Genomic DNA, 17,975 nt, shown 5'->3' on the forward strand with positions numbered 1-17,975 from the left:
AAACTTTCTTTCCGTGTACTTATAAACGAAACTTGTTACACTGCACTGTTAAAAAGATGTTATCTTAAAAATTTTATAATCTATATAGATATCTTTAAAATTATAAAATCATTTTCGAAACGTACACATGATTAATATTTTTTTGTAATATTGCTGTAAATTTTTTTCGAGATGTGCGACGAATAAGCATCGTTTTTCGGAGCATAAGTTGAGAACACTGAGCGCGTATCACGCGAAGAGTGAGGGTTATACCAATCTTATGCGTGGTAGCCCCACTCCTCGCGTGATGCGCGCGCAGTGTTCTCAACTTATGCTCCTAAAATCGACTATTTTTACATTTATTATTTTAATTACAAATATTTGTTTCTTTTATAAATTATATAATAATTGAAAACAATAAATATTAACAATTTTTAACGCGATTGTAAAATTTTTTTTGGTAATTATATCACAAACTTTTTTAATTTAAACAAGAAAACCGAAGTTATGCACATCTGTGAATCTATAATTGTGAATGGCGTACACGATTCGATCCGCCTTTTCGATGCTCGCGTGAATCTTGGAAAAATCAACGAATAGCCAGTACGTGGAATGGCATTGTGAGATCGGGTAATAAATCGTTCATGAGACTGTGGCTGATAATTCAATGATCATCGGAGTCATTCGTTCACGCGCGGGAAAAGGAACGCTGTCAAATCTTGGACATAAAGTTTCAACGCGTCGAACCTCGCGCACACCAGACTCTGCGGGTGTACAGCCTATATAAGATTGGACAGAGTGATAGCGCTGGTGTTGATCGTTATGATTTGATTTATTTGCAATTATATACAGGCAGCGGAGACCCGTGTGCAAACCGCGTCGGAATATACTCTCACACGGTGTTTACTTCGTGAATTATTAGCGAATATGAACTCTCTTTGGAAAATAGCCTCCAGCGGACGCATATACACACCAAGAACCCACACAAGAAGTTCTAAATCTAAATCTCTCGCGTATAACTTTTAGTGTTTTTACTATATATCCTACTATATACATACAGTTCCTTTGTAGTTTCTGCTTCTGCGTTTCTAATAAAACAACTTGAAGGGTTTTTAAAACTGTAGAATTATTTATTTACTGTGGTAAAATTTGAAAAAGAATAAAAAAAATTGTTTTCCTTAATTTATCTGTTTTGAAAGTCATTATTTAAAACTACTTCTTTCTCTTTTCGGATTAATTTTTATTACTTTTAAGTAAAGTTTTTTAACAGTACTCTGGTGAATTCGGAAAACCGGGGTTGAACTGAATCACAGAAAATTAAAAGGCATTAAAATAAGCTGCAACGCTTCTTATTTTAATCCAATTTTGCTTATTTTAATCCATTTTGGTATTAAAATAAGCAAAATTGGATTAAAATAATAAGCGTTGCAGCTTATTTTAATGCCTTTTAATTTTCTGTGATGCGGTTCGAATTTGGTTAACTTTGGTTAAAAGCAAAATTTTGCTACTAATCCATGAAATAAATATTGATACTGATAAATTATAATGAGTTTAGTTAAATGCAAAAATTGAGCCTAAATTAAACTCTAATTAACTCCTTCAGTCATATATTTTTCTATTCAACAAAGTTTATGGATCACTGTAGCGTTAAGAGTTTTTCGGTTTACTAATTACGAATCTGAAATCCGTTTCTAAAAATTCAAAATGGCGGATCCAATATGGCGGACAACTTTACAAAACAAGGAGGGGGTCCTTTATGTTTATTTCATAAACATTATGCTTCCTCATTGTTTGAAGCAAAAAATTCGCTTCCTCGTGAAGGAAGCAATGAATTTGTCCAATTCAATTGATTGATTTAAAAAATTTCGAGTTAAAAATGTTTTAAATTAATTAAATTTTTTGAAAAATAAAGAAAATTTTAATTAATTTTGAGTGTAACATAAACTTTATATATACGAATCGATTCGTTTTAATGCAGGGAATAAAATTATTTCATATATAAACATGAATTTAAATAAACACATCATTTTTTAGCTAAAATGGGAATTTTTGATTTTTTAACTTTCATTAATTCTTTAAATTTCAATCAAATCTATACTTTATATATATCAATCGATTCATCTTGACATAAAGAAGACGATTATATTATATATTACCTTAAATTTTTCGATTTAAAAATTTTTTCAATTAAAAAAAAAATTTTGGAAAAAAGACGATAAAATTTTTTTTTTGGGGTATTTTTAAAAATCCTCTCGTCATTTTTGAGAGATTAATGTGTTAAATAAGCCTACCAAATTTTACCCAAATCCATTAAAACCTGTTAAAGATATCGTGTTCACAAAAACTATCCACACACACATACACACACACACACACACACATACATACACACATACATACATCCGGACAATTGATCAGGATCTCATATAACATGTTTCTATATAGAGGAAAATTGGTTTTCACCATTTTTAAAAATTTTATAAACGAAAGGACTACATAGCTTCCTCCACGAGGAAGTAAAATTGATCGAATTCGATTGAAACTCGTTACTCGGGGGTTTTTTGTGTTGCCGATAAGGAATCTGAAGTTCGTGTTTGAAAATTCAAAATTCATCTGAAACTTGTTACTACACTGAAAAAAAAAATTCTGGTTAGGCTATATTTAACATTACTTTCTAGTTATGTTAACCAGAATTCTCGTTAAAATAACCAGAATTCTAGTTAACCTAACCGGAATCAAAATGTTAACCTTTCCCTAACCAGAATTCTGGTTATTCTAACTAGAATTTTTTTTCAGTGCGCAGTGTATAAGGGTTTTCTGATCTGTTGCTTACACTGTAAAAAAATTAGGGAGTTAACGTTACTGGGAGTTAAATTTTTCGAGTTAAAAATCAACTCAAAAAAGGAGTTAATAATTAAATTAACTCCTTAAAACTAACTCCCTAGGCATAAAATTAACTCGAAAAGCATTAACTCCCTTCGCTTCAACTTCAAAAGGGTGGGACTTTTATATAGCATCCCCTAGGCAGTTGAAATTCATCTCCTTTTTTTTACAGTGTACAACTCGAAAGTCGGTTTTCAAAAATTGAAAATGTCTCCAATATGTTAGACAAATATATATTAAAAATTGGTTTCTAATATTTTTCATTTCGCAATGATAATAAACACTTACAAACAAAATTGATAATCAATAATTTTTCATAAGTTATCTTATAGTAGACATTTTTGTCTATAGCAAATAATTCAATGATAAAATATTTAGATATTATATAACACATTGGCATGAAAATGTTCTCTATTTAGAGAATCACCCATATATTTTAATTTAAAAAATAATCTTGATTTTAGAAAAATAATTTCTATTATATGAAAGAAAAATTTTAATCAGAAAAGAAAATTGAAAAGTTAAAGAAATGTTTAAAAAACAGTAATTGAAATAAAGTAAATAAAAAGTTATAAGTAATAATATATATATATATATATACGTTGTGAGGATATGAGACGCGTATGGGAATCGAGTATAAGTAAGCAATAAAATTTTATGAAAGATTTTAAATACACTTTGTGTTTGTCGATTGAGATAAGGAAAAGATGTTTGGGAGGCTTGTGGAAGATTGAAATTAGCCCCTGGACTTGAGGTGTAACGTATATTCACGCTTGAATCGTCCCGGCTTTTACTGTGTAAACGTGAACGTTTAGACCTTATAGAGATAGGAGGCATATATATATATACGCACCGCGGAGGCAATAATAATGTGTTTGATTTACGATAAAGCGAGACCGGGACGTGCTGCCCGGGTAAGTGGTGCCTGCCTGCAAACCGATCTTCACTCTACCGCACGGGATCGCACTTGCAAGAGAAATCTGCCGATAAAACAGAGGGAAGATCCAAAGAATTTACTCAACCGGTTAGCGAGCGCATATATATATATATATATATAAACTTTAAATTTATTCCCTCTAAGCATTTTCATTAAAATTTCATTTCATTTTAATTTTTTTAAATTTCATTTTAACTAAACATTTCATAATTTTATATATATATACTATTTTACACAGATAGAAAACGTTTGCTGTGGCAGCGAACTATTTGCTGTCACAGCAAATTCCATAAGCTAATATTAGGATAGCGAACAAATTTGCTGTGGGGTCAAAAAAGTTTGCTGTGACAGTGAATTTTTAAAAATTAAGACTTATATTATTTATCACAACAAACTTTTTTGTTGTCATAGCAAAAAATGTAGCTGTGGTTACTAATTTTGATACATCCGATAGCAAACATCAGTTATCATTTGTTAGCAATTTCATTTTTTCCGTGTAGGTAAATTTTTATTGTGCTTTATATATTTATTAATAATTCAAACCTTAAAATCGGTGAATTGTTTCTGCCTTCTGAAGTACCACTTTTCAACTTGTATCTTGTTTAACAATTAAAACACACGAGATTTAAAAAAATTTTAAACACTTCCGAAAGGATATATTGAAAAATTGTGTAAGCATCTCTCAAAGGATCGTTTCTTATTTTAATTATTCTTAATAGAATATAGAAAAGAGGTCAGAAATTAAAGTAAAATCTTATACGTAAGATTAATTTGATATAAGCCAAAAATTTCAATGTATACAACTAAATAGTACGTTACCACAAATATGTAGGAAATTTCTGTCTCACTTAAACTGTCTTTTACTACTGAAATAAAAATTGTAACAACTCAGAAAAGTTATAAAAGAATTTAAAAATAAAATTTAATTAATTAATTACACTGAAATAATTGTTTTTTACTACTGATATCCAATTTAAAAAACTTCGAGGTAATACTAACACTAAAATTATCAGAAATTAAACCGTTCCGTCTGACTGAAACTTATTTTTTTCTACCGATATATACAAATGAAGTTACAAAACTTTTTAAACGCATGTCAGAAAGAAACTCTCATTTACTACTATAAAATAATAAATAATAATGATTAAAACTCAAGTTTATATTTAATTTATTATTTCATTTAATGAAAATTTTAATAAAAATTAATTAAAAATTCTAATTAATAAATATTAATTAAATATTACTAATAATTAATAATCATAAATATGCTTACATAATTTTTGAACGGACATTTAAATTTAAAAATCCACGCGATTATAATTTCATAATTAATTTAATTTTTTGGTGAATTTAAATAAGAATTATAATGTATAATTAAAAACTTGGATATCCAAAAACTTAATTTCAGGTGAAAAATTATTTAGAACGAAAATAATTTTTAAAATGCACGTATACACTTTCAATATATCGACCTTTAACTATTATATAGACACGCGATAGATGAACACGTTTAAACAGGACGAAGCTCGAATTACAACTGATGGGCTTATATACCTATGTAAATTTCTAGTGAATTTTCAAACCGCATTGTTCTGATCCTTTGATTAAAGGACTAAACATATTGTATATACCTGAATGTAAACAAACCGTTTGAAGTGTTTCTCAAATTGGTTTGATAAATATAATTTTATAATTAAATATTTCTAAAAACTTAACTTTAAAATAAAATTAATATATATATACAAATTGAAATTTTTTCACTAATAAACAATTTTTGCCAAAAAAAATAATTAATCAATTTCAAAAAAGTTTTATAATATTTATTATTAATAATTTAATAATAATTATTATTATATTACATTTTATTTATTATTATAAATAAATATTTACTTGAACCAAATAATTTAATTAAATAAACTGCATTTGAACCAATAATAATTTCTGTATCTGAAACACAAATACCATTTAATTGATTCAAATAATAATAATAATAATTATTTGATACAAATAAATATTTATTTGATAATAGTCAAGTAACCGATTATTTGAGTCAAATAATTTATTTTTTTCAGTATATATTAATCAACATATTCTACACTGAGTCACTATAAACAATTATTGGTAAACTGTGCAGAATTTCTTGAACGTTATTCGAAGGCTTTTGCGCTGACAGTTAAAAGGATGATCATCATTATTGTCAGTTTGCGTTTGTTACTTACTTGAAGTGTATATAGACACGAAGTCGTAATTTTCTCTTTTTTATTATATACGCAAACTTTCCGACTTCAAGTTTAAATAACTGATTGACTTTAATGTGATGGTTTTTTTGATGACTTTTTTTTTTTTAAATATTCAAAAATAAAATTTCGTAGTTATAAACTATAAATTAAAATAATGAGATTTACACGTCTTCAATGGAATAAAATTTCAATTTTAATATATAAAGAAATTAAATTTCTAAAAGATACAGGATATATACAAGAACCTAATAAAATGAAAAATGAAATTCAATTACAGTAAGCGCTGATTTTACGCAATAAAATTAATCATGATTTCTCGAAGGTTTTGCCTCGTTTTAAAATCCTCTTATTCAATCGTAAAAGTCATATAAGTGACGAATAATCCATATTCAAATTTACTTTTTTATCTTTTTCTCTCTATATATATATGTACTTATACAGTAAAATGATATCTTGAAGCATAAATATATTAAAAGAATGAATGATTGTCGAACAAGACACGATTTATTGATCGATAGGTCAAATGTATATTATTAAAACTGAACAGAAGGTGAAAATGGATAAGAGCCTTGGTAAATGTTTTATGTGTGAGAAAACGAGTATAATGATGTAGCAGAAAATTTTTGCGTTTTTTTTTTACCGAAAATAATGAATTGTTTATTCCATTCAATTTCGTTATTTTATGTTTTACTTTTCTTCTGATTTATCTATACTTGACAGAAATTTATTACTTTCGACTAAATTCTTGAACTTAGTTAAAAAAAAACGGTAAAATATAATTTATCATATTACTATGTACCTATACATTATATTATCATATAATTATCATATAATAATAATAAGAATAATTTATATTTTATATAATATATATATATAGTATAATAATAAAAAATAATAAAAACAATAATAAAATATTAATAAAAATAAACAACCTTAAAATTACTTGCATTTAAAAATTTTTTAATTCTACTGACAAATTGAAATTATATATTCAATTATGATTAAAATCTTTGCAACTTGATATTCAAAGTTTCATTTAAGAACTACTTTTATTTCTTTTCACTAATTTTTCGAAATTTTCAAATCGTTTAAAGACAAATTAAAAATTAAAAACCCGTATAAAATAAGTTTAAATAAATTTGTTTTCTAGATAAAATTTTTTTTTTTTTAATTCTAATAAGAGAATATTTGTCTGTGATTTCAGGTCCCCGAACAAGAAGGGTGAAACGGCCAAATGAAGGGAAAGTTGCTAATGTAACACCAGAAGAGAAGAGACCAAGAACAAATTTTAGCGGTGAACAGTTGACAAGGTTAAAGAGAGAATTTGCTGAGAATCGATATTTAACTGAACGACGAAGACAACAACTGTCACGTGATTTGGGTTTGAATGAGGCTCAAATTAAAATTTGGTTTCAAAATAAAAGGGCAAAAATTAAAAAGGCCTCGGGACAAAAAAATCCTCTAGCACTTCAATTAATGGCCCAGGGTCTCTACAATCATTCGACAGTCCCGTTGACCAAAGAAGAAGAAGAACAGGCTGCAGAACTTCAAGCCAAATGATGAGTCTAAATTTATATATATATATATATATTAAAAAAAACGAATAAAAAAAAAAGTCAATTGGGCCAACGTTAATTCGATTCGATGAAGAGGAATAACTGACATTTTATTGAGTCTGTAAGCCTCGGAATTATAAAGACTGATAACGAACGAATATAATCGGAGATCAAAAACAAAAAAAAAAAAAAAAAAAAAAGAAAACGGAACTGAAACTGCCAAAGTTCGAGCAAATCTTTTCAGCCTGAGATAATTCGTTGCGTCGCATTTCATTCGACAAAGAAATTCTGTGTAAAAAAAAAATCTTCTGCTTTAAAAAGATATTCTTGAATGGGAGATGCATATAATATGATGTTAACAAAAGTCTTCCAGCAAATTTCACGTATAGACAAAAACAAAATTTTGCAATTTTTAAACAAATGGAGAAATAAACGATATATTCAGAAAAAAATAACTTTGAAGGTACAACAAAATTTTGGCTATTCAAAAATAAATTTACCTAAAATTAAGAGAAAAATAAATTTCTAAAAATATTTCTAAACTATATTATTTTTTGTGCAAGTTCTCATTTACAATATCGCTATGAAAATCATTGATCAAATATTTAAAAAAAAAATAATTTTTATTATAAATATGTAATCTCGTTATTAAATTTATATATATTGTAAATTCTGTTGTGTGTTTGAAATTGAAAATCATATAAATAGCACAAAAAAATTATATATACGAATAAAAAAAAAAAAAAATTAAAAAGCAATGAAGAAAATTATTATTAATATTTAAAAACGAAATAAAATTATGATATATAATGCGACGAATATAAACAATATATTGTGCCATTTTTGTTATTGACGGTGACAACAATTCTATCCAGATATATGTTCTTATTCTTTTTCCCAGTGCATGTGCGTGTATAAAAAATTTTTTTTAAAAAACAATACAATTTCTTTTACTGTCGCGAATTTTGGTATGTGTTATAAAAATGTTGGTGATTTCCGCTATAATTTATAATTGTAAAAATGTAAAATAATACCCCCCCCCTTCTCCTCAAACAATCCCACGAAGCGACAAAAAATAATTGCAACGTGCAATAGATTCTTTATAAATAAATAGAGAGAAAAGTTATAATAGAGAAAAGCTGTTAGTAGGGTGATCTTTAAAAACCAACGTGTACATAACATTCGATTTGTAGCTGTATCATCGTTTATAGACTGTTTAAAGTAACTTAGTTATTTATTTACTTATGTATTAAGAAGCAGAGAAGTACGTACACATATAAAAACCACATTATGCTTGGTGAAAATACAAAACAAAAAAAAAACAGTGATCCTGTACGTGTAAAATTATTTAAAAATCGATAAAATACACTTATTATCAAGCAAACTTAAATATTCTTTTATTTCATCCACCTTTTTCATTTTTATAAGATTACATCATTTTATTAGTATTTTTTTAATGTATTCATAATTTTTACTGATGTAAATAAATAAATAACTATGTAATATTAAGAATAATATTATATATAATAAAATTAATAATTCATATTATTTTAATTATTGTTATTAATTACACAAATTATTTCAATTATTCATATATTTTATTACAATTTTTTTATTCATTTATTTATACAAATTCTGTTTTATTTTATGTGGGTATTGTTCTATTTAACAAAATTTATTAATTTTATTTACTCATTTTTACTAAAGGTAGGTATTTATTTTAATTCTATTTATTAAAAATTAATCTTATTTACATTGATTAAAAATTAATTTTATTTGTTCTTTTATTTAGAGTATGTAATTTAAATACGGAATTTAGTCAAACTAAAAAATTTATTTTGAAAAACTTAAATAAAAAAAAAACAGTTGATGTAATTTCGAAATTTATATATCGTATATATATATACCTTTAACTATTTCAAGGAAATCAAAAAAATTAATCTTTAGTTACCGACCTACTTATTTACCTATATTTGATTTAATTAATTTATTTTTTAATGAATCTAAGGAAAAAATAAATATTGAAATAATATTTAACCGTATCAGAAGCAAAAATTACAAATTATTTTATCCCCCTTAACACCTACCCCAAATACTTTCTTTTTTATAATATAATTATACAAAATTGTACCCATATTTTTCTCCATAAACATATTATGTTGTTAATGGTAAACATGTTTCAAAAATTCTTCCGACATATTGAATCCTATATATTTTTAATTTTTCAAATATAACATCGTACTATCCGGTACTATCATTATGCTAATCAGTACTATCAAAGATGTTACAAAAAGTATGGTTATGTTACTCACTACAATCAAGATGTTACTCCGTACAATCTGGATAGTAACTAATAGAATCTAGATTGCTATTCGTATATGTAAGATCAAATATGGTACCTGGTACAATCTAGATAGTACCCCGTATCATCTATTTCTCTCCGTAATTGATTAAATTGTTACTTACATTTAAAACGATTTACATATTCTTCGAACCCCCATAAGATTAATAACTCCCGCAAATCCAAGGCACTTTTTTAACAATCAATAAATAAAATAATTTATATAATTACATAAAATTTATTAACCTAAACACATAAATGACCACGTTTTCACACGACATTGCTTCACGAGCATGAGTGCGTGCTTCACAGTGTTGCCAACCGAATTGCTAACAACTGCCAACCGCGTTTACTAAAAAAAAAATATGGTAAATCCAACTACTCTGTTAGTTAAACTTTTGCATTGATGATAACTGGCACTATTTTTGTAGAAGTGGTTATTATTTATCACTTCTAAATAGTTGCGCTTGATATCGAAAATATTAAAATTCACTAAAAACATTATTGAATCACAGAAAATTAAAAGGCATTAAAATAAACTGCAACGATTATTATTTTAATCCAATTTTGCTTATTTTAATCCATTTTGGTATTAAAATAAGCAAAATTTTATTAAAATAATAAGCGTTGCAGCTTATTTTAATGATGCCTTTTAATTTTCTGTGATTTTACTAACTAAATAGGCAGGAGAATAAATACTTCCTTTACTCATAAAAATGTAGTAGCCTCAAACTTTTATATCGCTAAGTGATACTTTTTTCTATAAAATTCTCAAAAAAAAAAGATTTTTTTGTTTTGCAAAAACTTTTTTCCGCCATCAGAATTATTTCATATTTTCAGCAAAGACTGTTTATAAATTTAGTCTGTTTAAAGTGCGTCCGCACGACTGATGGGTCACTTACTTTATTTTAACTAAAATTTAACCTGAAAATAAGATAAAGAATTAAAAATAAAAAGAAAGATATTGTTTCCCCCTTTTTTAAGAAATCAAAAACTTTTATCACGTTTGAAAAGAAAGAAATTGAACGTGCATGTAAAATGAGATTGTACTCGATTTGTCTGGCTGTCTATAACACTGCCAGGGCGCAATTCGAGTGGAATAGAGAATTGGCAAAATCAATTCGTATACGTTTTTTCGCGCCCCATTTCATGAAGGGAGAGAGAGAGGGTGTACGAGAGATAAAAGGAATGTAGAGGGTGAAAGAGGACGATACCTATACTATCCGGGATAAAAGCTCTGGGGCGGGTCGATCTGTATTCGCAAAGCATTTGGCGCGCGCATGCTTCACGGAGCAACCCCATGGAAAAACACCCTTCTCTCCCTCTCTTTCTCTCTCTCTCTCTCTCTCTACTCGTGATATCAATTGATTTAGAGTCGAAAGGTGGCCATCGCTGATACCAAACCAGCCACGCCTACATTACCAACCCTGCTCTCTGCATTTACTGCGATACGATCGTGGGTACCTCACACTTCATTTAACCCATAACCATTGGGGCTCGCAAGCGGAACTTTAATCTTCCTATAAAACGACCTGCTACGACTGCCCTCTATCTTCAATCGTCTTTTTCAACTTTAACGCTCTTCAAATTGAATTTACCAACGAGAGCAAGCTTGTTCAATTTTTCTTCACTCATTTATACAATGTATTATTGGTATTATTGTATCTTTCTTTATACGCATATTTGTATATTGATGATGTATTAACTCTGATTTAATTAGGGCGCATGATTATCTCATAAAATCATTAGTTAAAATTTTGATTTTCAAGTATTTTATTAGGTTTATAATGGCACAGGCAGACAAAATTTTGGGCCGACAAATTTTTTTTTTTTCATAACCAAGAAGCAGATTATACTTTTCCAAAGCACTTTGACATAGTACTGAATCCGAATCTGACCTCAGAATCGACTCAGCACGTCAGGTTTTCTAGACTTTCTTACCTAAAAGTGCCAAAAAAACGTTTTTTTGACCATATTTTAGTTCGTTTAACATCAAGAGATAATTTTTTTTCAAAAAGGTTGTTACCACGAAGTGTATAAGAAGCTCATACTTTCCGTAGAAAGTAATAACGATGTTTCTTTTCTGTTCGACGTCTTGTTTATTAGCGATTGGAGTAGGGGAATAGTGTCAGGGTTGGACACAGTTTTGGTTTTTTGTTTATAAATATTTTGTTTAGATAAATTCAGTCAATTGTGGTATATGGGTGGAAAGATCTACAAAAGAGGAACACTTTTGCTGTGGACCGTAAATTGATTGGTCTAAAATTAAAAAAGTTATAAACATTTAAAAAAAAATCTAGTCAGGGTTGGACACTTTTTGAAAATCGAAACGCATTATTGGTAAAAACGTAAAATAACATTTGTAATGTTTTTTATTCTTATTTTTTCATGTTTATCTTTACTTATTGTTTACAAATTGTAAAGCTTCATGGGTTTAAAAAGGGAATGAACTCAAATTACAAAAAAAAAAACGCTTTATTGTTCCAAATAACTCAATGAAATGATGAACAAAATTTATACAATTTAAGAATTATTTTTCTAATATCTTTGGCACAATTTTGCACTGAAATATCAATAAAATAAAATTTATTTATAAATTGTGTCAAATTCATAATTAATATGGGTGTCCAACCCTAACTAGAAGCATCATTTTCGAATTGTACTAACCATAACCAGACATGTGTCGCGATTCGATTTTTCACTTTTTTTCTTCTAAAATTATGTACCCCACAATACATTCAATAAGCTTACCTTGCCGAATTCTTGCTTTTTTACACATTTTTTAGGTTTATTCACAAGTCAAACAAAACTTTTTTTGTCTCTTCGATTGCACCGAAGTCAGAGAAGACGCTACTTTTGATTCTCCAAAAATGTAATGCCACAAAAAGTTAGGTTACACTACTAGAAGATTCGTCACGTACGCACACAGGTGACGCTAGTGTTCTTATTTAAAAAAAAGCCAAATGTCCAACCCTGACACTATTTCCCTATACCTCTAACGAGAAAATGTTGCAACGCCAGAATTTTCTCCTTTTTTATTTGCTAAACACAAAACTTTTTTGAATTTATTAAATTCACATGTCCACCATTTCATCTCTCACCACCTGAGTTGCAATATTTTCTCCGCAAGAGCGCTAGTATCGCTAAGCAGACTCGAATAGAAAAGAAAAATCGTCATCAAAATTTTTCGAATGTATATACCCATAGAATGGGAGCATCCTTATACTACTTCAAAATAAATTTTAAAGAGTATAAGAATAGTACTTTCAGATGATGTTACGACTTTTTTGAAAAAAAAAAATTATCTTTTGATGTTACACAACCACAAACATGGTCAAAAAACCGTCTTTTTTGCACTTTTAGGTTAGAATATCTCGAAAAACTTACCGAATTCTTATTTCACAAAATTTCCCTGTTTACAACTTTTTATTTGAAATAATTCTAATTTAACTGAATTTTCGTTTAGTATATATAATTCTCATTTAATTCAATTTTAAGTGATTCGAATTTTTAATGTGTCAGAATTTCCAATTCACCCAATCTTCATTTGTTCAAATTTTTATTTGTACAAATGGTGATAATAATGATAGCAATATTTATTTCTTTTTTCAATCATGTACACACAATTAGCAGCAGCTGCATTATATCTTTTTAAATTATTTTCACTTTAATTTTAAATTAGGTATTTGGATATTTAACTGCATTTTAATTTAATGAATTTGAAATTTATATTAAATTAATTTATAAGGCAAAAATATATAAGGAAATATTGTATCTGCATAAAGAATCTTCGAGTTGAGTTATTCGGAAGGTGAGAAATGGTAGGTATGACAGAACATGGAACATTGACAGAAGAAATTTTTCAAACGTCGATAAAACAAAGTTGCCCACTTTGGAGGAACATTTCCGTTTACTTCTGGAGAAGAATAATCTTACCGTTGTAGGTAGCGGATCTTGAATTGATGAATATTTTTCATTTCTTTTCACATCCGCTTAACACGAAATATCAATATCTTCAATTTTCCGAGAAAAATGTCAAATATACGATCAGTTTTACATTTTTCAAGATTATATTTTTTTTCAATTTTTAATCTTATTTTAGAATTATTAACATTGATTTTTAATTAGAATATTAAAAATTTACCAAATTTATCCCAATAATATTATTAGGATAATATTTATAATTATTTAATGTTTATTAATTCATCAAATAATAATTAAATTAAATTTATAAATAGATAATTAAATTAATAATTCATATAATTAATTATTTTTAATAATTAAATAACAATTTTTAAATTATTTTAATATCATTCTATAGTATTTTTTTATTGTTGTTGAAAAATTGTCATGATTTTTGTTTAACATGCATCAAGAGCAATATATATATATATATATATATAAATATATTTCAACTGTTTTATGTTTTATTTTGTCACTCAATGTCTATTTCATGTTCACAGTGGGCCCAAAATGTTTTAAAATGAATGAGGGTCCCTTGATGCCGTCACACAAATGCTTCCGCTCATTTTTCAAAAGAATGTCAACAGTTTTTCAAGTCGCCTATATATATATATATATCAATCTCTATGTTGCTTTGTATATTCAATCACATACCATATTTCATCGACTCGGGTCATCAAATCGTTGATTTTTTTTTTTTTTTTTTGCTGTTTTGTGCAAAATATACGAAATATTTCACACCCAAAAAGAATTTAAATATGTATATACACTTTATCAAATGGTATACAGAAAAGTCGAAGCAGAATATAAACACAATTCTTAAATTAAGAAATAATCATTTTAAGAATATATTCTTTTTATTTTATTTCTTCTCGTTTTCTTAAATATTCTCTTCATAATATTTTTTCGATATTGGGTGAAGATTAATGTTTTTAAAATTTTTTCAATGCGGAGGATAAATATACAAGTGCAATATTTCTTCAATGTTTCCAATACATTTCTTCAGCATTAGAATTCGTCTTTATTAGAGTATTTTGATAAAATATTTCCTTAATATTTCCAGAGAACACACTATAATATGAAATTTTTCCAATAATGCCTGATTACATTTTGATAAATATTTCTTCAATATTACCTTCAATATTATTCAAGTGAAAAATTTCGTCAATACTGACTGAATATATACTGAAGATATATTACACCTACAATTGAACAAAGAATATTGACGAAATATTGCAAATATTTCCAACTTTGCTGTGCAATATTAAACTCTGCCCTATATAGTATTTAACAAGAAATAAATGCAAAACAATTTACAAAAAAGTGTTAACTAAAAAACACAACTTGAAAGTAAAATAATTAAAGAAACTTCCTTCTATTCGCTTGACCATCTATAAGAAATGAGATATGCAATCAAGAAAACGAAGAAGAAGAAGAAAACGATTTCCAGTGAAGAAATGTGGAAAGAGATGAGAGAGTTACGAGTTACATCGAAATATATGGAAATTGCCAGTGGTCAGTGACTAATAATCGTCCATGGTGGCATGTCTGATTACCGAGAGGTTCCAGCACGACCGTCCAATACGTCGCTGTCAGATTAGGATCGCGGACTTGACAGACTCGCGCTTCTGTCTGTCAGTGAAGCCTCACGGGGTCAACCGCGAGATCCATACCTCCGATTATTGCTCTTTGTCCTGGAATCTTTACAAATGATTCCACTGTTAAGTGTATGTGTTAGTGTGCGCGAGAGAGAAAGAGAATTGATGTTAGACGAGGAAAGAGGCAAAAAACACGTTCGGCATTCCTGAGCTATACAAGCGGGGTCAAGGCTCGAATTATGCATCCATCTAGTCCCACAATCACCCTTCTTGTGATTCATCCTGAGGGACTCTCTTTTAGTCAACAGCACACCCTTTCCCCACCAAAGGATACATCAGTATACCCCAAACGAATAAATAAAATTGAACTACACGATTCTATAAGTAATGTTCTTCAACCCATTATGTATATATATATATATACCATAGTCGAGGAGCAGTTCTCTCTCTCAAAAGACTCCGCGGGGTTGTTATATTGCTAATCTCCCATTTAGAATACTAGTGAGATGATTTTTTATGCATGAAAAATGCATTATATTACACCCAAAAAAAAGTAATCTTATACTTAGAGGAAAATTCCTCTTCTAATATCCTCTAAATATTTCCTCTTAAAACAAGATTATTCAATTGAAATGTAGAATATTTTTATTCTTCATTTTAATGGAAGAATGACAAAAGGATTCCTTTTGTATTTTCCTCTTTAATTAAGATTTTCCGTTTTAAATTTAGAAGATTTAAAAAAAGGAAACGGAAAAAAATAATGTAATCGTTTGATCCCTTTCCCTGGGTATGATAGTTGTGAAGTTGTTTTTTAACCTTTCAGTTTTAATATTTCTGGTAAAATGTCAACAAAAAGGACAAAAAAATGGATTTGCTTTATTAAAAATACAGAAAATATAGTTAAATTCAAATTAAATGAATATTTTTAACGCTATTTTTAGATTTAAAAAAATTTGGATATTTCTTGTGAAATTTTACTACTCAGGTAAATAGAAATACTATAACCCCATTTTTGAATCTTTCGAATTTTTTAAATCTTTTTATTTACTTTTTTAAAAAAGTTTTAAAACGTTAAATAATTTCATATATGAAATTTTTTTCTGTCCTATAAAAAATGTTAACTTTTAAACATATCATCATGTTTTAAAATTATTTTTGCGCTGAAAATCTCGTTGATCATTACAACTGATTAATGAAAACTTATTTTTTGTATTTTAATTATCAATATAAAATGTTGATAATTAACCAAAAACATGACATTGTTAATGTTATATTAAAAAACAATTTTTATTATTATATTGAAATGAACTATTATAATTTTACTTAATTTTAATTTAAAAATGTATTTTCTGCAAAGATTTTATTATTTGATTGAAATTATAAATATTTTATTGATGGCTTTGACATTAAAAACAATTTTACGAGGTTTGGATGTCGACATTTAATTTAAGAGGAAAATCCTCTTAAATGGAGAATAATAATTTTGATACCAAAATTAAGAGGAAAATATGCATTTATTTTAGAGGAATCCTCTAGATTGAAAATTACTTTTTTTAGGGTGTAATTTAAAAAATTTAAAAAAAAAAGACCACAAGAAGCGAGGATATATTTTTGGCAACCACAGAAAAAACCTGAACTCAAAATGAGTTTATAACAAATTTCAGAATAACCGAATAGAATATTTTGAATATAAATTAAGAAAATTATCAAGTGTTTTATAATCATAATTGAGCGTTACAATTTCTATAACTCGTTCGACGCTCGAGAATACGGAAAAGTTTTTTCCAAGGGAGGAGAAAAAGGAAAAATAAAAAATTTTAATTTTTTAAAAACACTATCTTGTAGAGAATGAAAACAATCGGACAAGTGCGAGTTATACTCGCACTGAAATCGAGGGTTCCTTACTCGAAGCGAACTTATTTGGTATAAAAACAAATGTTTAAAAAATATGTGTTGTATGTTAAATAATATATGTGATACAAAAAGGAAAAATTTTTAAAAAAAATTTAAGAAAATTGTTCCTTCTTTGGTATAAAAACAAAAAAAAAATTTAAATATGTGTTGTATTTCAAATAATATAATAAGTGATACGAAGAGGAACAATTTTGTAAAATTTAAGAAAATTATTAATACAACACATATTTAAAGTTTTTTTTGGTTTTTATACCAAAGGAGGAACTGTTTTTTAAATTGTTCCATTTTGTATCACATATATTATTAAACACACAACACATATTTTTTAAACATTTGTTTTTATACCAATTAAGTTCGCTTCGAGTACGAAATCCTCGATTTCAGTGCGAGTGTAACTCGCACTTGTCCGATTTTATTTTATAAAAAATATTTTACAAAAAAAAATATAAGAAACATAATTGTATTTCAACTCGCAATATTTTTATTGTATTAACATTTTGCGTTTTAATTGAATTTAAATCATTAAAATCACTTAAATGAGTTAAAGAAATTTATTTCTTTCTC

General features: G+C 27.3%; 2 protein-coding genes across 3 annotated transcripts in view; one reads left to right on the forward strand and one right to left on the reverse strand.

Annotated features, from left to right (window-relative positions):
• LOC127287022 (uncharacterized) overlaps positions 1–17,975 on the reverse strand; it is a 442,987-nt gene that overhangs the window by 291,856 nt on the left and 133,156 nt on the right. The gene's annotated exons all lie outside the window — the stretch shown is intronic.
• On the forward strand, positions 6,596–8,979 carry LOC127287072 (homeobox protein E60). Its single transcript, XM_051313796.1, has 2 exons — positions 6,596–6,611; positions 7,244–8,979. The coding sequence occupies exons 1-2, from the start codon at positions 6,596–6,598 to the stop codon at positions 7,597–7,599; spliced, it is 372 nt and encodes a 123-aa protein (XP_051169753.1). The 3' UTR covers positions 7,600–8,979.

This window comes from Leptopilina boulardi, unplaced genomic scaffold (assembly GCF_019393585.1).
Source record: "Leptopilina boulardi isolate dan_hultmark-lab unplaced genomic scaffold, ZJU_Lbou_2.1 LbouV2_367, whole genome shotgun sequence".
Lineage (NCBI taxonomy): Eukaryota > Metazoa > Arthropoda > Insecta > Hymenoptera > Figitidae > Leptopilina > Leptopilina boulardi.